The 24,265-nt window shown below is 37.7% G+C and overlaps 1 protein-coding gene across 8 annotated transcripts in view; it reads left to right on the top strand.

Moving 5' to 3' along the window:
- LOC132906846 (voltage-dependent T-type calcium channel subunit alpha-1G) overlaps positions 1-24,265 on the top strand; it is a 107,927-nt gene that overhangs the window by 46,042 nt on the left and 37,620 nt on the right. For 4 of the 8 annotated variants that reach the window (XM_060959402.1, XM_060959401.1, XM_060959403.1 and 1 more), the window contains exons 6-15: positions 615-653; positions 12,605-12,708; positions 13,491-13,666; positions 14,896-14,988; positions 15,459-15,637; positions 17,820-17,992; positions 20,066-20,409; positions 21,067-21,291; positions 21,385-21,514; positions 22,922-23,223. In XM_060959402.1, coding sequence (XP_060815385.1) covers positions 615-653; positions 12,605-12,708; positions 13,491-13,666; positions 14,896-14,988; positions 15,459-15,637; positions 17,820-17,992; positions 20,066-20,409; positions 21,067-21,291; positions 21,385-21,514; positions 22,922-23,223 — 1,765 coding nt within the window. The remainder of the gene's footprint in view (positions 1-614; positions 654-12,604; positions 12,709-13,490; positions 13,667-14,895; positions 14,989-15,458; positions 15,638-17,819; positions 17,993-20,065; positions 20,410-21,066; positions 21,292-21,384; positions 21,515-22,921; positions 23,224-24,265) is intronic. The other 4 variants (XM_060959405.1, XM_060959404.1, XM_060959408.1 and 1 more) reach the window with 2 other exon arrangements.

Raw genomic sequence — 24,265 nt, 5'->3', positions numbered from 1 at the left:
GCTAAACATTTCCATATAGCGAGAAAATATCGTAGTAGAATATCGTTTCGTGATAATGTCGCTAACTCGATTAGAATACGAATTGATGGCATACCATTCGTAGGAAAATACTGATAATATTCGATATTTGATATTTCGATCTACGTTCGATACTTGGCTTTAACCACTGAATGAAACAAAGTTTTTCGACCTTGTCTCACCGCTCTGTATAAAGTACTCTGCCACGTAGAAAGTAATGTACATTGTAGAATAATATTACAGAATCTCTTTTACGTTATACAGATATTAAAAGAAAGTCGTATCCGAGTGAAATAAATCGCGTTAACATCAACTTTCATCGAGTCGTCAGTGAATTTCTCATTTAGCACGTAATCGACTTAACGAAATATCTTTGACTTTTGTTTCAATAGTAGCGATACCAGCCTAGCGGAGACAGGAAAAGCGAAGATCGATAGAAAGATCTATCGTTCTATTTTTTTCCCTATCTTTGTCTCACGAGCAAAAAGAACAAGATAGAAAAAGAAAAGAAAAAGATAGAAAAGAAAGCTAGACATTAGACGTAAGTACATGACCACCTTAGGGGGCAGTGACAGGCTATTGTTTCGCTGTTGCAGGTTACTCTCGGACGAGTACTCGGTTCGATCACGCATTTAGTAAGCTCTAGTAGAGAACAATGTGCTATGCATATATCTATATACATATCTAAATCTATATAAATCACATAATATGCATAGGCGTGCATCCATGTGTGCATATATGTATATACATGCATACGTCACGTGCATATGTATATATTTATCTCTCTGTTTGTTCTTGATCACGGTACGAGTGTACAAATGTATTTATAGTGTGTACCAAGCATAGAGCATGCCACCTTGTCCAGAGGTGAATAAAATACTATTTCGAATTTCGAGAGTAATAAAAAGACAATGAACATTCAACGGATGTTACGGTTATCTATCTAACTGTCCATAAATCACTGGTCACTTATAACGTGATACACGTAGATGCATTATTATGCATAAATTTAGCATTCTTCCTAAAAATGTATTAATTAATTCGCGTTGTTATTGCTATGCCATATAGCATGATACCGGAACGTTACAATTTTTATTTCATTGAAAAAGATGGAAATCGAAGTTAAAATTCGAACGAGACTTTAATCACGCTATTCATGCTATTTCGATCGGTCGTTGAATCTGCCACGAATGTGATTCGATATTTATTAGGCGACGCGAGCGTTCAACGATAATTACGTTCGAAAATAAACAAGTAATCCGAGTGACTTATGGACGGAACTGCGAATGCACGTTCAAACTGATCCAATGAACGGAAGATTAATAAAGAACGAGGACCTCTTGAAGCACAGAGCGGCACAGAAGCTATTTCGAAACGGTATTTTACCCGTCTCTGCGTCTCTAATCTGTCGTGTACCGTCGTTTTGTATACTCGTGTCATAACCCGACGCTGCGGTTACCGCAGTATCCGGCGATTGTGTACATATATGTCGTTTGCAACGTACGCAGCTTGGAACGTACGACACGAATGTGAACGATCTTAACTTTTACTATGAAAATTACTATATATGTGTACCTACATACTTATACATTTATTATATTATATACTACGCACAAAGTGTCGAGCTCGATTGTCTTTCCTTCTTCGTGTCTGAGAACGCGGCGTACTTTCGAAACTTTATTTCAAGATTCTTCCTTTCTTTCAGTGCACGAAAAGAAGATCGATGTTCTCTCTGTCCTCTTGGTCTCGATATCTGCCATCGCTCTGACACACAGCCCCAAACATCCTCATTCCGCTTCTTCCATCCCTTTCACCTTCCCATCTGGCTGTCTATCTCTATAGATCTGTCTACGTCTAGGCTTCCGTTCTCCACCTCGAGAGTTTAATTAACACGATGAAACGATATCTCCGAACGACTCCCATACGCATTGTTATTACAATTGTACGAGATCTGCGTGATGTCGCTTGCCGTTTCCCAACTTGTTATTCACTGCGGAACATCGGCCAGAGAGTTTTCCCCCTTTCTCAGTCTGTTTTTCTCTCTCGCGTTCGCTCTTACGCCAGCCGTACGTATATTCCAAATCCCATTTATTTTCCTAGCGCTTTGTTCCCGTCGTCCTCTGTGTTCTCGCTGGTCATTCAACCACCGAACAATAGCAAACGGCCGTTGAGAGAGTAGGATGAAGTTTATTTGAAAAGATCCAGTTCTGCTTCGAGACTTCCGCGGCCCGTACATGCTTTCCAATATGTATAATTTTCGCGGGAAACGCCGCTTTCCCATCCGTTCTGCCCACTTTCACTTGCTCCTCGATTCACACCGTTTAAGCTGCTCCTCGTGCTTTAGGTACACCAGCGAGCCTCTTCTCTTCCCGCAGCTCCAAATCCATCCCGGAGCTAATTAAGCAGCCCGATCTACTACCACTGTCTCTCTATCTTTCTCTCTCCTCACCCTGGTTTACGTAGCAGCTATTTTGAATCGTTTATCGACTTCTGCACCGGCTACGTGTTACGTATGTACGTAGTATACATACTTTTCGGCTTGCCGCCGCGCCGCGCAGCACCGTAATCCCAGCCGCCGCGCCATCCAGCTTCAGCGAAGCTTTTAGATCGGGGTGCAAGTGAGCGCACGTACGGCGTGTTCCATGTACGGCATGTTTCTTCAGGCTGCGGTTTCATTGGATGCGTAGTCAGACGTGAAACTTGACCGACGCGACGCGACGCGCGCCACCGACAAACGTCCCTTTGTGCGTCACGCGTACCGTGTCGCTAATCCTTTGTACTTTACCGTCACGACCATGGAATCGTACGAACGTCGTTTCTTGCGTCGTTTTCGTTCGTATAAATATTCATCATCTTTTTGTCGTTGTGGTCGAGTTGAAACGCTGCGATTTCAGTGGAATCTACAAAGATGCGACGAAGATTTTTCAATCGCAAAGAATTGATCGGATATACTCGCCAGCTCGAAGGTTTTCGTAGATTTTATTACGTTTGCTTCTAAATGGAGAAAGAATCGAGTAATCGTAATTAATACGATTAATTTTATAATCGTAAATAACGAATTGGAATGAAGTTAAAAATGGAATAAAGGGAACAGTACTTTACCAAGAATTTTAAGAAATTGCGCGTGCAAATTAAAGTTTGTAATTGAAATCGGATAACGAAGTTGTGCTAAGAATAAAAGATGTCCTAAGACTTTTGAGCCGCGGTAGGTAGATATATTTGGTCGTGAAAGCTACAGCCACGCAATAACACGATTCTTGGAAAATAACGTTGGTGTAACGTCGAGGAAATCTTAGTTTGTCTTTCCCTTGGTATCTTCGAAACGTACGCGTTTGTCTGTTTTTAATCGGCGAGTTATAAATTGATAGGTTCAAGGAGCAACAGAATATCTAAGCAGAAATTCTCTTCAATATTTCCGTTCAGTTCCTACAGTTTCTTCGTAACATAAATCGGAAGCCACATCGATAAACTTCGTAAATTGGAAATTACAAAAGAAAAGAAGAAAACACGATCATCGTGTTACAAGTATTATTTTTTAATTTCACCTTACGACTCTGTATCGTTGTTCGTATTATTTTAGTCATCTTATGATAAACCAACTTGTGGAAGTAAGTTACTTCTTGTTCCAGAATCGAACATTGATCGTGTACTTGCTTAAATTGAGATTAAAAAATTAAGAAAAACTTAGAGTCGCGATCGATCGGATTTCTACGCGGTTCGTGTCTCGATGTCTATTCGCCGTTGCAAACTAATTCGTCAATTAAAGCTGGTCTTTGTTTCATCAAATCAAACGAATCTTTACTTTATTCGGCTAAATATAATACGAATAGATCGAAGTATCTTGGTTGCGTCGACAAAGGGAAGAGCTACCTCTGGTTGCGAATAGCAGTGCGTAAAACCAAGGCACGTGATAAAAGTCTAGAAACGGTTCTTACTAGTGAGCGTGAGTTCACAGTAGTTCATAGTAGCAGATATATTTACTCTTCCCCGTACGTGTGTAATTATTAAACTTCCGCAACGAGTTCGCTCGTCTCACTCAACGAGTGGCCATTTTTAAACAATACGTTCTCGTTTTCCCCAGCCGATAGGCAAATATCGATCGATGTAATAAACATTTACCGCGAGATATGTACATCGCTACAATAGCATTTTGCTTATCCAATATTTCACAAAGAAAGAGAAACACGTTGATATCGAATGGTCGATTTAAATTCAAATACAATTGAAACAATGAAATATACAAAAGATTCTAGAAATGCTTAAACATAAAATCCCTAGATATTACTAAAAATCTAGAGAAACTTCTGAGAGCAACGTCACGCTCTTCCGATCGATTCCGTACACCTCAGAGATTTTAACGCGAAGAAATATATTATTTATAAAATATGTAATATTTATTTTAAGTGTTGTTTCCAAACAACCGTGAAGCTGTATATTGTAGTGGCTAGCACGATCGTACGGTCACGCAAAAACAATCTACGCACCCGCACACTTACGCATTCAATGCAACGACAGCCTCGTTACACGTTCGATTAGCTGCCCCTTACTTTTTTTTTTATTCTTATTTCATTTTTCCTTTTTTTTATGAAAAGCACGTTCAGCACCATCACGAGCATACAGCGAGCACATAACATAGCTGTGCAATGTCTTGGGTCTGGAACACGTGCATTAAGGGTAGCCCGATGGGTGCACGTGCGCCATTGCGGATGCAAAATCGTTCGATGCGTTATCGTGTTAGCGAAAGATCGGTGCTTAAGGGAGTATTTCCATTTGGTGGCTTGGAAAGCCTGACCTTTCCTTATTTTATACCCTTAAAGTTCAAAGTTTTCAAAATATCCTTGCTAAATTGCTCGTTTCTAATTTAATTCCTAAGTTGTCAGCAATTTCTACGATAGTTTGCCAAGCTTTCTTTCTACTAATATTTCACTTACAGATAAGCAATATAGTATTTGATTCTTGTTTTTATCAAGTTTGTTTTTATCGATACGGTATTTCTTCGGAAAGAATCGTTCAATTGCTTTCGAAATTCATAAACTCGTAGAGTATACGTGTTGCTAATTTTCGGCACGTAATCGGCGGTATAATTTTCACGCTTTCCTTTCGTTTATCAGTAGTCTAAAGTTCCTTAAAATTCCAGACATCGATCGATTTCTATCTTTATCTGCTTCGGATTAAATTTTCGCCTTTACTTTTCAATCTTTGCGCGCTCAATCTCGCGGAGAGAAGATTTTTTTTGGAAATACGCGACAAAAAAGCTCGGATATATTCCGATTATGAATATAAAGGTATTAGTATAATACGCGGAAAATGTTTTTCTACGTCGAAACGTGAGTAACCAAATTATAAAACGAACGATACAGAAAGAACGGATTATTCAAATTTATCGTAAGCGATATTGGAAATTTCAAAGCCGCGCAAATTACTCTTTTTGCCTTCTGAAATTTTCCAATAATTTCTCTCGCCGGTCGAAAGATCGACTCCCTTTAATGGAAATACTCCTTTAACATGTTCTAGAACGTTAGACTCTCGTTGGCAAATAGCGACACTGGTTTTTGCATGGTGCAACTTGGCCAGAAAACAGAAACGTAGGACGAATCGCCCGCCGATATATTCGCCTAAACGATATTTCATGAGGTTTATAACGCTGTTAATAATTTCGCTTTAGGCGAGCGGCCCCGAATAAATTCGAGGATTTCCAGTTTATGTCGCGTGTTTTCGCATACTGTTCTCTATGATTTACTTGAAGGGACGCGATATTGATCTAACTAGCGCGTACCGGTTGGTTCGAACGTGTGCCCTGCCGCTGAAATTTAAAATGACAATTGAATTATTACAGAGTGTTTCAGTTGCGATACGATGATCGATGCTCGATGCCTCTAATATGTTTAATCCGCGCGGTGACGATGCCACCGTATGATTCGATGTATCCACAGAATTTGAATTTACTGGAAATTCGTATCGATGTCGATTAATTTCGCATAACTCGCCGTGGAAACGCGTTAATTGGCCGATTTTCTATTTATACGTTTGTCGTTGTCGTTCGTACGTGTAACATGGAAAATAATCCACACCAACGTGTATATTAAACGTTACGTTAAATAAATTATTAAATTAATTTCAATCGATAAATAGATTTTTCGCGAGAAACAACAAATTGTGTATTTCGAATGGTATCAAATGAAATTGTTTGATACGACGAATATAATTGTTCGGTAAATTCGAGCTGTTAAATATCATTTTTTTTTTTTTTTTATACCATTTACCGAGTCACGAGCAACCATTCGATGTTAAATGTTTTCAACGACATCCCCGGTGCTTGCAGGTACGTTTTTACGTTTGAATATTTATTAATTTCCTAATCAAATTGATCGAACGTTATCTTTGTCTCGATATTGCAGCGCTGTGATACGATTGATGAACCAAACAAAGTACCATTATTTCGTTCGCGTAAATAAAAATGTTGTAGGTGAAAGCGAAACGTGGAATTTATTTATGTTCGTGAAAATTACGAAATCGTTAAGATCGATTCGATCAAATTTTCGATGTCCTTCAATGTCACTGTCTGTTTCCGAATGCCACTGTTCAGCGCGTATATATTTCGTTCAAATTATACGTTGCAGTTAAAAATAAGGAAAAAAGAAACTACCTTCACCTTTTCGTTAAATTAAAGCGTAAATAAAAATAAAAATAAAAATAAATGTAACGCCTGGTCCGTGAATATGGATGCGATGCTCCAAGTAAAACCACCAGAATTATTACGTAATAAAGTAGCTTTATACATTTGGGTCAATTATCGCTACCAAATAAATATCGTTTTGAAGTTTATAGACTGAAACAGCTTCGTATCTCGTATCGAATTTTAAATTTATTGTCGGTCGTTGTAAACGTTACTTTGACAGGTTTCATGCAAGAATTTTTGGGATAAAACGTTGAATTCGTCAGAAATTTGCAGTCATTTAAAAAAGGTAACGTAATACGTAATTTTAGTAGATTTCTAAAATCTAATATTCCTGACATTACAATGGAGATATAAAAAAAAAAAGAAGTGGAATTTTAATCAGCTTAATCAATTTAACGTCGCTTACAACGCATAAGCGAGACCATAAGGCAAGTTTAAACACCTTATAAAAATATTTTCTACATCGTATTATACTCGTGTCCATTTATGTAACAATGTTTACGTCACGATGTTATTTATGCAACAATAATCAAGAGTCGTTAGTTGATTTTGCAATAAATAAATACCGTAATGGCCGTGTAAATAGTTTAAAGAGGAAGAGCTTGAATTTTGAAGAGAAAACGGTTGGAGATTATCCAAAAGATGGTCACAGAGATACGAGCAGAAAGTTCAGCAGAAATTCCAACTACGAACTGCGATTCGACCGAATCTGTAAATTATTAACAACTTCGTATTTGACGATCTATAAGTTTACATAAAGATTACATATGAATTTCTAGCCGCTGGTAGTTTATTCAGTTTTAATAAAAAAATATATTATTTACGATTTGGCCGGATTGATGTTGCGCTGGCACACCCATGAAACCATAATTCTGCAAATGTTGTTTTGCAACTGTTCTCAAAGGGCACCGAAGAAGAAGAAGAAAATGAGGAAGTTGCTTACACGAGTTTCTTATCGATTTCCCATTTTTTCCCGAGTGAAAACGCGAAATCGAAAATGAAACGGTGCTCTCAAGATGCGATTTTTAATAAATTCCCATAGCGTAGAAACATGAAATTCCAACGCTGGTATACTATGAGTAGAATTTCATGCAGATGAAGGGTAGGAAATTTCTCCGATATCAAATTTACAACCTCGCGAAGAATCATTTCAAATGGTAAATTTATAGAATCGATGTATTTTTGCAACACATGTATCAAGTACCGGCGGACCAATAAAAATCATAGAATCCTATAATGCAAGTTGTATGGTCGGGTTACTTCGACTTTTGGATTTATAACGTCGCGAAGAAATATTTCGCGTGGCGATTTTATACGATAATATTTAATTCATTGATCCTTTAAATTCGACTGTCGCCCATAGAGCACGGATCAAAGATTTCGTAAATCACGGCTGTCGTCCAACAGCGATATTATGGTTTTTATGAAATTTCATAGATGGAAATTAACGACGAGTCTGTTTTACGATTATTTCGTATCATAATTTTATACACCACGTAAATAATTATAATTTTCTGTTCATGCTGTCATTACTTTTCTACCAGATAAATATTTGTATCTGTGTTATTTCAATGTTAAACAAATTTCAGTTAACTAATTGACATGCGTTATATTGATAATAATATTGTATTTTTCTCACCATTTTTGTCTTGTTTTGTTTTGCCTTTTTGCGATAGTAATCTACGAAAAGGTGGGCATGCTTAAAGGATTAAATATATTTATATATTTCAATGAATTTAGAGCCGATAAAGATGATGAAATTGTACAAAGGCAATTAGTAGTTATAATATTATGGAGAAATATTTCAAACGAAAGCAACGCTGGTATTCTTTTTTTCTTAATTATTTCGAGAATCTTTAAGCGGATAAGGATCGCTAAATCCTGTAAAGACAAGTTGAGTCGTGGGAGATTATTTCGTCCTTTAGGCCCTTTCGAGGCAAACTTGTTTCAGGAAATTTAAATAACCGAGAACTGGGGATTAAAATTACATTGGACAACGAATATAAAACGGTTAGGAGACCGGATGAATTAAAGATAATCTGACCAATGGAACTTTAAAAAACAATCCATTTGGCAGCGAGAATTGGCCCGAGAGTAAAGAAGGGATTTTCTGAAAGTGTTAAAAAAGCGGACGTATCCTTCGAAACTTGCAAATAAGTTGAAAATTCTATCGAATCTGTGACGTACTTTATATACTAAATATCCTGTAGTTTCTATGTAACGTTTTCAGATTCGTTTCGAGTACCAATCCATCGTTGGATGACAGTCACATATGACATATATTTGGAATTTCCTTAAAAAATTGCCCAATGCAATCACCACAGTTTTATTTAATACGTACATTAACACAGGTATTAAGGTTCGTTCAAAATTGTACGTATAACGTAACCACAAAATTTGCCGCATAATATAATTACAAGTACGACAATCGTGTTTTTCTATATTACGCGTGAAATTTCAAAACGTTTCGTACAATACGTACGATATGCGTTCCAAGATTCGTTCAACATTTTACCACTTTACCGACCGATAGCAGATTAATCGGCTTTGTCGCTGACGTTTACCGAGCGATAGCCTATTAATCGGCTTTTTGTCAGCGACAATCTTTCTCATTATTTGAGCAGTAATTTTTTATTTAGTACTAAGGTACCTTGCTCGGTTGCGTCAGTTGCGTTGCTTTGTAAGCTCCCACAGTTTTATACCAATTTGAAAAACGTACAGTTCGCGATGAACGAAGAGAATAACCGAAACAGAGCCAGGGAGAATCTGCGCCTGAGCTGCCGATCGGACGTGCGTACGCTGTTTAACCGCTAGTGGTCAGTAAAGTGTTACCAACGCGATTATCGTAGTAGCGTTTCGATGAAATTTCAAAATCCTGCACACACGCAATACTCGTGACATATCGAAGAAAGTGTTACGGTACGAAGGTAGCGAGGGTACGTTCAGAAAATCTTAGAAGTCATCGTATTTGACGCTTATAGAAAATCCCATCTTAAATCGTCCCGAAGGAGAATCCAAAGAAAAGAGAAAACATGTTATGGGGATGTAGGAAAAAGGTTATGTCGTATCGATGGGATGCTTACCGGTACAAACGATGGCTGACGATGGCCGCCACACCTCGGTCGTAACAAGCGGTATACAAATAGCGAGGGGTCGGTATCGGGCGTGTCTCTATTAAACGGTTTTTGTCGCGGTGCTCGACATTGTTTTAGTGGCCGTGCTACTTCACACGATGAAAATTGAATAGCAGCCCGATAAGAGGCAGCCCTCGAAGCCGAAGAAGAGTGCATTTACTTTCTTGCATCCAGCAGGTGACACTGGAGCGGGCCGTACTTACACGGGCGTTATCGGTTTTCTTTCTTATCGTTTTATCCCGATACAAAACGTCGACTTGCGTGCACGCAAACTCGATACTCGCTTCTGCCTTTGTTTCTCTTGCGTTTCTATTTTCTCTTCTGTTCTTCTTTTCTTTTACTCTTTATATATATATACATAATCTCTTATCGTCGATTATTGCACATATCTACATCATATTATATATGGGCCTAATTACACACGAGCGCGCGCGCGCGCGTACGTGTCTTGCGTATCGTATATTGTATATTATAGGTATATGTCTACGTGGAGCGTTTTAGATCGCGAGATCGATAAAGGAGGCAGCGGTGTGGCCGATGGAAGGAATATTTTTTGAACGATTAACGTAAATAGTCGTTCGTGAACGTTGCAATAGCCTGGGAATCGTTGATCAATGGTATAATAATAGTTTTAATAAAAGCTTTCTACGCGATCGTTTGTTTGAAATTGTTCGCGAAAATCGCACGAGAATAAAGAACTAAGAGGACTGTCTATCGGCTCGATAGGTTTGCGACCATTTCGCGATAAGTTCAGTAGGAGACTGTAGAGGTTAGGAATTTTTAGAAATTATTTGCGAGGATTGGAGTAAAGTGAGGAGAATCAAGAGTCGATAAGAGATTCCTAAGATTCGTGGTAAATCCGCGGTAAATTAGATACGGAAGTTTAGGAAGCGTGACGCGTGAAATTCGATATAATTTGTTTAATGAAAATTTAATGATACGGATTTGAAAATTCGTCAAAGTACTTGGGCAAGTCGGTCAATTTTATTCTATGTATAATTAACGAGTTACTAACGAAACAAGAAGTAACAGTCTCTTACGAGATAGGAGTAAACGATTTCGCCTAATTTCCTAGTAATGGAAGTATAAAAAATGGACGTTTCGGGCGATATTTGACGAGCAATGCGCCAAACTACGGTCACATCCGTAGGGTTTCAGTAAAGCTTCCAGCAAGAAATTATACTTCGTTTGATGTAAAGGTTGCGCTACTTTGTATTTGCCTTTAAATCATAGACAAGACTTTGTAATATTAATTATAGTATCCTCGCAACTCGACCGAGATTTCTCTCGTATTATTCATAACGTTGTAAAGACGAGTAATTAAGAATTTTCGTTTGATAGTAAAAATTGTATTAACTGCTATGCTTTGTTGGAATTACACAGTTTTAATTTATATTTTAAAGCGTTACAATGCTAATCGAAAACTGGGTTTTATCAAATTCTCGACCTATTTTCTTCCGAACCATTGAACCACTTTCGGTGAAATTTCGCCCCGTTATTCCACTATAATATACGTATAATGGCGTTAAATAAAAAAAAAAGAAAAAAATGATTCTATAACTTTACTACAAATCTTAAAAAAAGAAGTTACATTAGGAGTGAGTTAAAAGAATTACTTAAAAGCTGACGAAAGAATTCTTTTTTCCAACTTAGGAATTGCATTTGAAATTCCCTTGTGCAGTATGCTCGACAGCTTGTTAGAAATCACGGTGGAAAAGTTGATCGAATTTTCCTTTTCAAACGCGGAGAAAACGGGTCAGAATGGATAAAAAGTAGAATTTTACGAGAGAACTAGTTTTTTTCCGGCAGCGACTCTGATTCACTTGTCAATCAATTCTGAATAAGAAATTCCGAAAGGTCAAGAGGTAGATGAAGCTTACAAGGAAAAGGAAGACTGAGCGATGATCAATCTGCGAGAGTGAAATTCATCGGTATAATAATTACATTAAGTAATAATTACATTTTCCAGCGATGGAAATCAATTCGTAAATTTCGTACTTACCAATACTGAAGCTTAAAAAGAATTAAATACATCGAACTACCAAAAATAGATTTATATTTCTAAAACCGACTACAAAGGGAAAATTAATTTTTCTTGCATTTTTCGCTTCTCGGTTCTTCTGAAACGATATTAGCCATGGTCAGAACTTTCTGGCAGAAACGGAACAGTATGGCTAACCTACATAATTACCTATATGTACATGTATAGTTCATAGTTTCTATGCAATTTGTTCCCAGAAACGTTATCGTAACCAAAGTTTGGCAAATTGCTCGACAAGCGTCTCAAACTTGTATGTATCATTCTAATGCTCAATTACTTAAAAAAAAAAAGAAGAAAAAAACAATGCAAGATGGAACGTACGTTTGTCAGACGAGAAACATTCCCTTTCATCGTCTTCCAATATTCTCCTTCATTGATCTGTGCTTCTGAAACAGTCTGAATACGTATATTATATAAGTACATATTGTATACATTATATATTATACATAACCTTTATATACATATATATAATATATCATATGGAACACGCTGCATATACACGGTGTACACGCATAAAGCGAAGCATGCAACGAGTGCATTCGTGCATAAGGCATATTTACATACATATACATATGTGTGTGTGTATATATATATATATATATATACACACACATACATTTATACATACATACATACATATATACATGCAACCTCTTAATTATAAGAAACGAGGCGCGAGGATGCGGTCTTGTTTCGAAATCGATTTTTAATTGTGGCTCGTTGCTTTTCCAGCGACCTTGAGAAGTACTTCGAATATCAAGGTCAGGACTACATTTGCTCGCGTCCCGACGACAACGGAATGCACTCTTGCAGTAACCTGCCGCCGCTCAAGTTCGGTGAGTGCATCTTCGATATTCTTTTCACTGCTTTTCCAATTTTTTTCCCTCTGCCCCCACCCTTTTTTTTTATTCGCTTTCCATCGAGAACAAGTTCACGGTTTCGTTCGACATTGGCATCGCGTGTTTTCGGCATCGCTGTCACCAGAATTTCAGGAAAAATATGCCCGTGGGATAGGAACGAAAGAACGTCACATATCTCGATGGAAATCGCGAGCGTCGATGGATCCGATACTCTCTGTGACTGCTAGTTTCATCTTCGTAACTGCAAACGTTGAAACACGGAAACAGAATTTTATACGAAATTAGCAATCACTAAACTCGTTAAATCGATCGACTCTCGTCATTCCCAAATAGGAGAACGTAGCAGATGGAAATGTATTTCTAGGTTACGATATTTCCGAGATCTGTCTCTGTATTTGCAAACGATCCGAGCTTCTCGTAATTTTCTATCGACGACGCGAATTTAAATCGAAAAATGTGAAAAAATATCCACTTTTTGATTTTTTATTCAACTTCTGTCGACAGTCGATGTAAAGATATTGAGAAATTTTTCTACGACAGCTATTTCATCTAATAAGAAATTTAATAAGATTTACCGAACTCTTTCCAATAGATATACGTAATTTCTAATAAAACTAATAACAACGCCGTCTGAAACATACATCGTTCTAAAGTTAATTAACGAACGTTAATTCTCAACAGATCTAAAGAATGAAATTCGTATCGGTTTCCCGATAGCGTGACATTCGTACAAGCCACTGAAGTGTTCTTGCTTTTAGGAAACGTGGTTTGCAATAGCACCGCGTTGCCGAACAATAACGCAACGTTCATCACCAACGACACCTGCGTTAATTGGAATTACTACTACACGGAGTGCAAGGGTCAGGGTAACAATCCTTTCCAAGGAACGATATCGTTCGACAATATCGGTCTTGCCTGGGTCGCAATATTTCTCGTGAGTGTCCTAGTTCTCTCACATTCAGAAACTGAAACTTCACCCTAGCCAAAATTTCCACATACGTGTCTACTTTCGTTAGTATATATACACACACACACACATTACAAACTGGTTATAATAGTAGTATTGGTATAATCGAGTGAGTATTCTTATTATTCGAGTGAGTTAGTTTAGCATGTAGGAGGTCAAGGATTGCTCCAGTAGCCAATCTTATCTATTCTATATGTATGCTTGGCAATTAGACTGCGGATGTTTCTGCATTTGTAGGAAACGTGAAACCCAATTTAAATGCCAACGCTTTGAGAACGTGTAGAGGTCCAAAAAGCGCTTTAGAGATTCGCTGGTTTTTCCAACATTTTGGAGAATATCGCGAGGAAGGAAACAAAAATTGTTCTTGCTTTCTCGTTTGCACATTTGCGCTTGTTTATACGTGTTATCGTTTATTTAACGAGGATACCGTTGCAAACGCTGACCTTTTGCAACAACGCAACCATTAGATACATCTAACATTGACCGCTCTAATTGCAGTCAAACATCGCACTGCTGATATTTGGTGCACTGCAGCTGCGGTTGCATACGGCTACAATTCGCCATTTTGGAATAAATATGCGAACAAACGAAAACATTTTTCTCCATTTTTCCGCCATTTCCTTCAAAATGAATCGAAAACGAGGGAATCTCTAAAGGGCTCGTTTTTCCTCGGTTTATCGATCCCCTACACGCTCCTCGAGTTTCGATATTTAAATCGAGGACACACGTATATTGGACGTATATTAAATTATTTTAGAAATATCGATATTAAACGGGAACGAGAATTTTGAAACAAAAATGTAACGTCAAGTTGTCGAAGTTTCTACGTTTTACGAAGAAATATTTCTAAATTTTGCATCAATCGATAGTTCGTTGATCTGCTTTCATGATCAAGATTCTATCGACACACGTACAGATATATCACAAAATATTGTAAATATAAAAATTAAAGTATTGACTATATTTAAATTAATGAAAAATTGTTTTTCATTGAAATGTAAATAGACACTCGCAGTCTGTTCGTTAGCGAATCTTAATTTAGCGACTCGTAATTTCATTTATTCTTTTCTAAAAAGCTAACTAATTTAAGAAAATCTTTTGTTCGACGATATATAATGCACCGCAACGTAATTTCTCCACGGAGATTTCAACTACTTGGACGAGAAAAATTGACAAAGTAAATGATATCGTCATAGGTAATCAGTCTGGAGGGATGGACAGACATAATGTATTACGTACAGGATGCTCATTCTTTTTGGGACTGGATATACTTCGTCCTTTTAATCGTGGTACGTTTATTACTTCATGTACGATACTTACAAAAAGTATTGGCACGTAGCCTTATTTCCCGATGGAGCATCTTTTTATCAGCCTCTACATTTCACTGTAACAATGTCGAATTCTAGCATACTCAAAATCCTATAATAAATACAATGGTGTGCCGGTATTTCTTGTAACCACCGTATATATCGAATGTAAAATATTCTTCATTGCTTTAATTTACTTCGTTTCTTTTAAATGCTGTTTGATGGAAACCTAAAAGGAAACAAAGATTCGTTTACTTCTTACTCTGCGATTGGGAATGTTTTTCTGATTAAATAGAGATAAGTAGAGAGAAGTAGAAACCTTTTTCTACGGATTCAAAAATCGCACGATGTTTCACAACAGGAAGAAGAGAAACGTTTCTTTGCTGTTAACGAGCGAAAGAAAAAAAGAAAAAAAGAGGAAATGGACCAAGTTGAACAAATTTGGGTTACAGATTGGTTCCTTCTTCATGATTAATCTCTGCTTAGTCGTGATAGCAACGCAATTCTCAGAGACGAAAAAGCGGGAGATGGAAAGAATGCGACTGGAGCGTGCACGTTTTCATTCTACATCAACGCTTGCGTCGTCGACGAATACCTCAGAACCGACTACATGTTACGCTGAAATTGTTAAGTGAGTATTTAAGCGACTTTACGGGAAAAGCGTATTAACTTTTTCTCCTCTATCTCTCTGTCTCCCTTTCTCTCTCTCTCTCCCTCTCGCTCTCGCTCATCTCGGCATTAAAGAAATAAAAAAAAGGAAATTTAAAGCCAAGGCACGAAAGTACAAAGTTCAAGCACAACTTAATATAACCTGGATAGCGATATATACATGTACATTGAAAATCATAGTGATGTAAGCGAAGATCCTGAGGATCAGAGTTTAGTCACGTATTTCAACGCTTAAAAGTATCAGCCCTTATATTTTCATAATTAATTAAGTTGCAACTCTGTTAAGTGGAACACGGAACACCGTTTTATGAAAAATAATAATGTCATTACGATGTTCTCGGTTCTTTACATAAAAGCTTTAACGAAAGTTTATTTATTACGTAATTGTGGAATTTGATTTTTGTCTTTTTATTACATTTTCTTTTTACCATTTTATATAACAAAATACGTATTGATTTTCGTCCGTTTAACTTTATATTTTTCGGCGCGTACGATATAGAAAAAGCTTTGTATTTTCATTTTCAATTTGTATCAATTTTCTAGTTTCAGTTACGGAAAACACGAGTGTGGTAAACGTATCGTTTATTTTTGATCGATGCAACGGTATTTTAAATGGATGTCGCAAAATTGACGTGTAGATTTTAGTTAGATTTCATTCGAACGTAAAATAGAGATATTGGAAAATTGTTTTCAAGTTCTTTTTTCCAGCTACGTAATCGTTTCTTCTCTCGTTATTATTTTTCACCACTACCTAAGAGACCTAAAAGAAAGATCGGTTTTCTGTGTACGAAATAACGTTTGCAAATTTTCCAATTACGACAGATCGAACGAATTGTAAACAAAAAGCCTGTAAAATAGTGAAATTTATTTTTTACCAAGTTCGATACTTTACATCGCATGTTATTCAAATGTACCATCGCCTATCTACATACATCTTATTTATACATTTATTAACAATAATCGACACACGCGGTATTATCATAATGCGCGTAACAAACGTTAAATATTCTGCAAATAATATTACGAATTACAATTAGGACAAGGTGCGCGTTACTCCGAGTATCAAATTCGATATTAATAAAAGTTCGATAAAATCGAAGATGGGCAATTTAAAAATGTCAACTCGAACGTATCGCAGGTTTGTGTGATCGAGTGTTTTAAAGATTTGCATATTGATTAAACTTGCTTCGAATATCGTAGAAATTTATACACTACCATATCTGGAAGAATAAAAGGGATACTACTACTTTTATTCCCTCAGGAGTAACTTGGCTGCTGTATCACATACGTCATAGAAAAAGCTGTAGAAAAGTTTCAGGATATAAAGCAAAAGTTTCCTCGCTTTTTCTAATAATTTCCAAGCAAACCATATTGTTCGCTTTTTGATGGTTCTATTATCACACACTTTTCGACTTTATTAGATTTCTCTGTGAGAAATTGAAGATTCTTGGCATATCGTTAAGTTGTATATCAAGGTGTGTTCCATTAGAGTACTACTTTAAATAACGAACATCCTCGAGGAAACAGTTTCGCTACTACGCTGTTTATTTTTCATTTTCGATCGTTTTATCTTGAACATAAAGACGACCATCATATTATCCTATCTTATTATTTTATTGAGCAGAAAGATCACAATAACTCTATTAAAGTTGTCGAGGAGAAGTAATCAAAGAGTCTTACAATATTGTGAAAGCCTACATTGGTCCTCCGCTTCAAGAATAAAGGGTTCTCATTTAGAATAGTTCTATTATCCTACTACTCATTTTTTATTCTTTGTTATTTTCTCACAGAACAAGGTTACAATTCTATCGGACAATTACATCAAATAATTCTATCGGACAATTGCATCAAATTTTTTCAGAAGAAGTAACTGCAAACTCTCTCGTAATATCATCGAAGGTTTCTCGATTGAGCCATCACGTTTAAAAAAGAAGGATTCTCGTTTAAAGTATACCATGCAGAAAGACGAACAATAGTTTTATTAAATTCTTGGAAGAACGATGATTGGAAAACTGTGACAAAGCATACGTTAAACGAAGTGAAATAGCGCTCCATCGGTTCTCCACTCGAGAAACGAAGGAGTTCCCATCTGAAACTGTCTTTTGGTTGTTCCATTCTGCTATAATCGTACTGCATCTTCTCAGATATATTGCACACCTGTGGCGAAGAGGAAAGAGAAGGTTAATGAAGAGGTACCGAGTGTATTTATACAAAAGACAGCAGAAACGCGAGCAGAATTTACTTAAGGAACAGCAACAACATGGACACCCGTTTCGAGCAGGTGCACCCGGCCTTGATTCGAATAGATTACCCGGAGGTAAGAGAGTTGTATTTCCTAAGCGAGGATTAATCCCCTGCAACGTTTGATTTTGATTGTAATTTACGAGCTTCTCTGCAAACCGCAACATCTTTTCGACGTTTCCGTTTCATTTCGCCTATATGTTCTCCCTTGGAAACGAACGCTCGTGTAGTTTGCCATTTTTCTGAAAGAAACGAGGATTTAATCGTCTTCGAAACGATCTAGGCGTCACGTGCTTTTCTTCCGTTTCGAACGTGGTTCGTTCACGGAAAAATCTTTCGAGTTAGTAAAGTCGATATAAATTAATTCCAAAGAGATTCGTAAATTTCTTTCTTTCGAAGAAAATCAATTCAACAAACAGAGGATTCGTAAACCTTAGGAGAATAAAATTAATTTCAATAGAAAGGAAATTGACTGATCTGTCGAAAAGGAAATGAATTTTGGAGAGAAGGAAATTTCGTTGATTTTGTAAAATCAGGAGCAAGTTTCGTGAATTCTGTTCAAACTTCGTTCTCGTAATTTCTTTTTTTTAAATGTAACTCTCCGTTCCGAGTAATTGTATTTTTTTACGAAAATACGGGATGCCTGCTCGTGTTTATCGACAGAAGCTTGGCGAATTTACAAAACTCGCTAAAAGTAGCAGGAAACTTTTTAATAAACGTGAATGGGCGAACCAATCGTTCTCGAGGTATTCAATTATTACGTTTAACTCGATAATTCTGTTCGTTCTTATCGCGAAATAATCGATATCTCGATAAACTGGAATATCGGCCAACGATATCCGCATAGAATGTACTTACTAGAGACGTTTAAATCGTCGGTGGTTCGTTTTACTGCAAGCAAGAGAGCGTTTTTTTAGAGATGAACGTACGCGATCAGAGATTCCTGGAATATCTGGCGCTGTTCCGCGCGATTGCTTGAGAATATCACTTAAACTGACGCTATTATTGAGGGAATAATAGAAGATCTCAGACGATGGAGTGTGTGTTGGGAACAATGCTACAGTGATCGTAGGTTCCAGGAAGAGTGGCTGTTCTATTGTATCGAGTGTGGAGGAAGCGCGTAGGCCCCGGATTTTACATGTTCATTAAGAAATTATGTATCTCGTAAACGATTTGTTTATACGTCTGTGTTTATTAACACACTGCTGCCTCTTTCATTCTGTTTTATCAATTTAATAGAATAGTCTCTCCGATAGTTTTTCAAATTATAGCTTTTATTACGGTGCTATATATGTTACACGCGATAGTTCTAAAGTCTATAAACGTCTACAAACGTGAAAATAATCATATTCTTTTTAATTTTGTTTTAGTAAAAACGAACGAAACGGCAGACGATTTTCCTCTAACGTTTATTTAACCCATTCATGTTCGACGTTCGCAACGCATAACATTGCACTCGGCAAACGATCAACTAAAAGAGCAATAAGCTCGTCTTTTTCGGTCAATTTGGCTCGACATTTTATTACCTTGCGAAAGAATCGGAAGAAATACGTTTCCGTTATCAACGATCGACAAAGCTATCAGGTTGTCCGAAATGTTTCTTTCGTTTTATAAGGGAATAATAGACGCACAATGTTTTCTTGTTTTGTATTAGTTTACTGAATTATGCACGAACGTAATAATAGAAATAGAACGAAATAGATCGTACGTAATTCAATAAAATAATATAAATCGAAATTGTTGTTCATCTATTATCACGAATATCACGATATTATGAAACGAAAGAAACTTTTCGGACAACCTAATATATTTTTTCCTCAAAAATAAAAAACATTTGACTCTGTGGAATTTAATACGCTGAACAAAGTTGCGTATATACGTTTCGAAACATCTGGTTCCAATTAAAAATTTTACAAGTAGATATGCCGCGGATAATTATTGACTCTCGCACAAAGACCCATGAAGCGACTTGGTATCGAGTATTCTTTAAGGTCTTTCATTTTTATCGACTTCCATGCAATTAATACTTGCTCGACAGTTTTTCCACGGGACACGATATATCGATTCCCATTTAACATAATTGATATCGTTGAATTTCATACGACCCACTTTAATATTGTTACCATGCACGTTATTATACGTTCGTCAGATAGGAGAATCCATCATGGTAGATGTCCTCGGTTGTTGGCGGCTCTGGAATATGCGGAACAGCAGCAACAGCAGCAACAGCAGGGGGTTGCCAGCGGCGGAGGGTCGCTCACTGATTTTGCCGCGAACAGTCCTCCGACGCAGACTGCGATTCTCGCAACTGCTCTCAGCAATAACGGCGGCAGCAATGGAAATTTGGCAATTGCACCTCGTGCCAGTCCCGAGATCTCCGAGGCTGACGTCTCTTCGAACGTGTGCCATCGTATGGCACTCCATAGGACTTCCTCCGTTTCTTGTAATGGAAGCGACAATGTCTTTTCCAACGCGACTGAAGCGAGTATTCAGGTATGCTCCGTCCACGTCATTTAGTATTTTGGTTTCTGGTGTTGAACCGCGTTCAAGGTAATCGTAGAAAGATTCCACACATTTGAATATTATTTTGTCTTTCGTTAATGCGTCTCTCGGAAGTCAAACTGATCAACTTTGCTCTCTATTCGTTTCTTTCCGACAACATTGTAGTATTTGTTTCAGTTGAGATGGTTAATTCCCAAGAAACGAACGACTTGCTTCTATCGGTTTATTTGTGACGAGACGCTGACCGAGAAAATTTAAGACCGCTTTTCGGTATTTTCTAATTTGCCAAGTCGATCAGTGTAACTTCCGAACGGCTGCAATTAATATTTGAAGTACTACGTCGGAATTGTAGAGTTTCAAATTAGTTTTTTTTTTACTTAATTATCAATAATCTTTCATGAATAAAAAGAAGTACACGTAGGCTCTTCTTCTTCCTTTTATTTGCGAGTTATCATCTTAGCAATATTCGTATTTTACGATACTAAAGTTTCGCGCAACAGCCTTTCCAAGCCTGCAAACCCATCGAAATGTATCCCTATGGTCTTCTAAATGCGAAGGATTAAACACGTTTCGAAACTCATTAGTAATCGGTAGACGATGCAAAATTTCTGAATTTAATTCCCCGTTGAAATTGAACTGCGCCCTCAGACGAACAACGCGCTGCTAAGTCCGCCTTGCACGAACTATCGTAGAAGGAGCAGCGTGATGTTCAGCGACGTGGTGTTGTTGCACGGCAGCAACAACGTCGGAAACGCGTTGCAGGCCGGCTCGACGACGGTGTCACCCGGCGAACGGAACGTATGCTCCTGCGAAAAAATGACGCAGACCGGTGACGGGAATGTTTGGTCGAGCCCACTGCCAGACCACATACAGGTATATTCCACTGCGAGCGCATGTGGCCGGAATTTCACCGGCTCGTGTCTGTTGCATTCGCGTAATTTGTCATGTGAACATGTGTCACCGCAGATGCAGGCTGAATTTGGTGGAAACGAAGCCATGACTTGTCAAGAATTACTGGCGTTAAGTGGTGCTTTGAGCGCCGCGTTACCAACCGGTCAGCTGGCGTTGGATTCTTTTCTCAATTCGCTTACCAAAGGTATATTATCTTTTACTCTTTTTCCTCTTCGCTATATTTGAACCTATATCTTTGGAGAACATACCTGCACCTTATCGTTCCTAGCTTGTATCTCTTGCGATTGAGAGGCTGGATGAGAAAATGATATATAAATGGAATTTGAGAATACCGTAGGAAACGTTTGATTTTGCCGAAGAGTTTTAAGAAAGGAATATATTACTATACCTGGTAGTATTAGGTCGTCCGAAAAGTTTCTTTCGTTTTATAAGGACACATTGTTTTTTGTTTTATATTAATTTATTGAATTATGCACGAACGTAATAATAGAAATGTAACGAAATGCATCATAATTCAATAAAATAATATAAAACAGAAATTGCTGTTCATTTATTGTTGCGGATTATCCACTAAAGAGCAACCGGTCAGGTCAAACCGCTCGGTCGATATCGCGTACCTTGAATGAATTAACGCTCAAGGTGGAGGAGGTTTAATAGATCGAGCATTAGAGTAATCTAGCATTGTATTTGCACTTGGTGTATAAAAGTAACGTTTGATGTTATGAACACGACGTTATGAACACGACGTTATGAACGTGGTAAAATCTTGTTGAGAGCGAAGTATTTCACCAGTACTGTACGATGTCTGACGATGAACTGTCCTCCTACGTTGCTGATTCTCCCTACCAGCCGTTGGGTTTCGTCCGTCCATCGTGCCCTTCCGGCTGGTCCTTTCCCGGGGTTTTTCACCTGACCTCGGAGTCACTAGGTTCACAGCTTTGGGAGGACATGTAATTCGGAATTTCCTAAAGAAGGGAATGGGCCTGTCCGTGCCATGAACGCACGGCTATTCAAAATTCCGAACATCTATTATCACCTTATGAAACGAAAGAAACTTTTTGGACAACCTAATATATAGCTTCGAAATAGGATATTCCCAGCTGGTATATCTCGAAACACGGTACTCGGACCATCGATAATTTGAAGCGAGACGTTTCGAAATGCGGTGTTTCGAATCGCAAGTACTTCGAATTACAGTATTTCGAGGCGCGGAGTCGGGAAATATGATACTTGGAAATAGAGTATTTCAAAGTACAGTAGCCTGAAACGCGATATTTCCAAGTACAAAATTTCAAAAGTACTGTATTTCAAAGTGCAGTATCTCCAAGTGCGATATTCGGGATTTCGTGGTACAATATGTCAAAGTATAGCGCTTCGAACTACAGTGTTTCTCACTACGTGTAATATCAATTCGTTAACAATCCCTTTGAGCTCTGCCTTTAGACGAATATACGCCGTGCATTTAAATTACCTTTCACCTACGACAAAGAGCAAATCAAAGGAAATGTACCACGTGCGATTGAAATCAGCAGAGAACGCAGTATTCCATTTGACGATCACGCGTATGTATATAGAGAAACGTTTATTTTAGGAATAACGGATCGACGTATTACCCTGGAGGATCGTACGCAGTGGTTAGCGTCGGACATTGATAATTGCTCGTGTTGCTGTGAACTCCAGGGCACTGATCAATGGCCAGACGAAGGTGACAAATGGGCGAAAACTTCCCGCGCTAGAAGAGTGTTGAGAACTTGTGGCAACCGTTGTGTTTGCGCGATACGGTGCATAAGACGGTCGATTAAGAAGCTGGTCGAGCACAAATATTTTCAACAGGGTATCTTATTGGCGATTTTGATCAATACTCTGAGCATGGGGATAGAGTATCATAACCAGGTCAGTGTTTTTATCTCGTATCGTGACATATTCGGTATTTGTGTCAGAAGTGTACAGTTAGTTGATGGAAGCGATATAACGAGGCTAGAGAAATGAAAACATTAAGTCGTCACGTCGATCGACGCCACCGTATTTCACGTAATCCTGCACGTTTTATTAGATCACGTACGTTGAATTTCATATTCCAAGCCAAACAGTCACTCGGCGATTAATTTCTTCATTACGCGTTTGCATCGCGCGAGAAATAGCGATTTCTGCTATTCGTTCAACCTGTTCTCTTCTTCAAGTTGTATAAAAATGTTTTTATACGTACCGTGAAAGAAGAAATAATTCTAATTGTAAATGAATACGATTCTGGAAATGTATGTAAAATCTGACCGATTTCTGCGATTTTATCACAGATACACGTATATCGCTTCGATCATTTGTGTTTCTTTGTACGTGTGCTCTCGTTTGTTAATAATTACTTGATAATACACGATTCTCGTTTATGTACCACTCGTTACAAGAAATAAATGTTCCAATTGTAGCGACATAAATATAATCGACGGTGATACAGATATTTTACTCATCTGTCTGTATCTTGTTATTTTTAATTTTTTAAATATCTACATTGTTATTTATGTTGCGTCGTATCGATGGCACAACGATTATCGTTTGCATAGAGTAAACGAACCTCTTGTCTCAGGTGTTTTTAATCACCAACAACTTCTCCAGGAATTATTCGATTCTTTCTCGTCTTCGACAGTTTTCTAGTTCATAGTTTCCGCTGTGATGGTTACCTTGTATAAATATACGTATGCAATGTACATTAATGATGCTTTTCAATCACAGCCACCTGTTAAACTCGCAGACGAAGTTTGTTGAATTATCGAACATTCTGTATACTCATTATACACACGATGATATAACGCGATACAACAATGCCACACGACATACTTAATAATTCAATTTAATTTTTATTTATGCTCTTTCAATTTTCGTCGCTCGTACAATTCAACTCGTCAATTTTCCTCTCGTCTTTTCACATCCCCTTTATTTC

This window comes from Bombus pascuorum, chromosome 5, assembly GCF_905332965.1.
Source record: "Bombus pascuorum chromosome 5, iyBomPasc1.1, whole genome shotgun sequence".
NCBI classification, from domain to species: Eukaryota; Metazoa; Arthropoda; class Insecta; order Hymenoptera; family Apidae; genus Bombus; species Bombus pascuorum.
The sequence above is the reverse complement of the archived record's forward strand: the minus strand, read 5'-3'. Positions and strand labels throughout refer to the sequence as shown.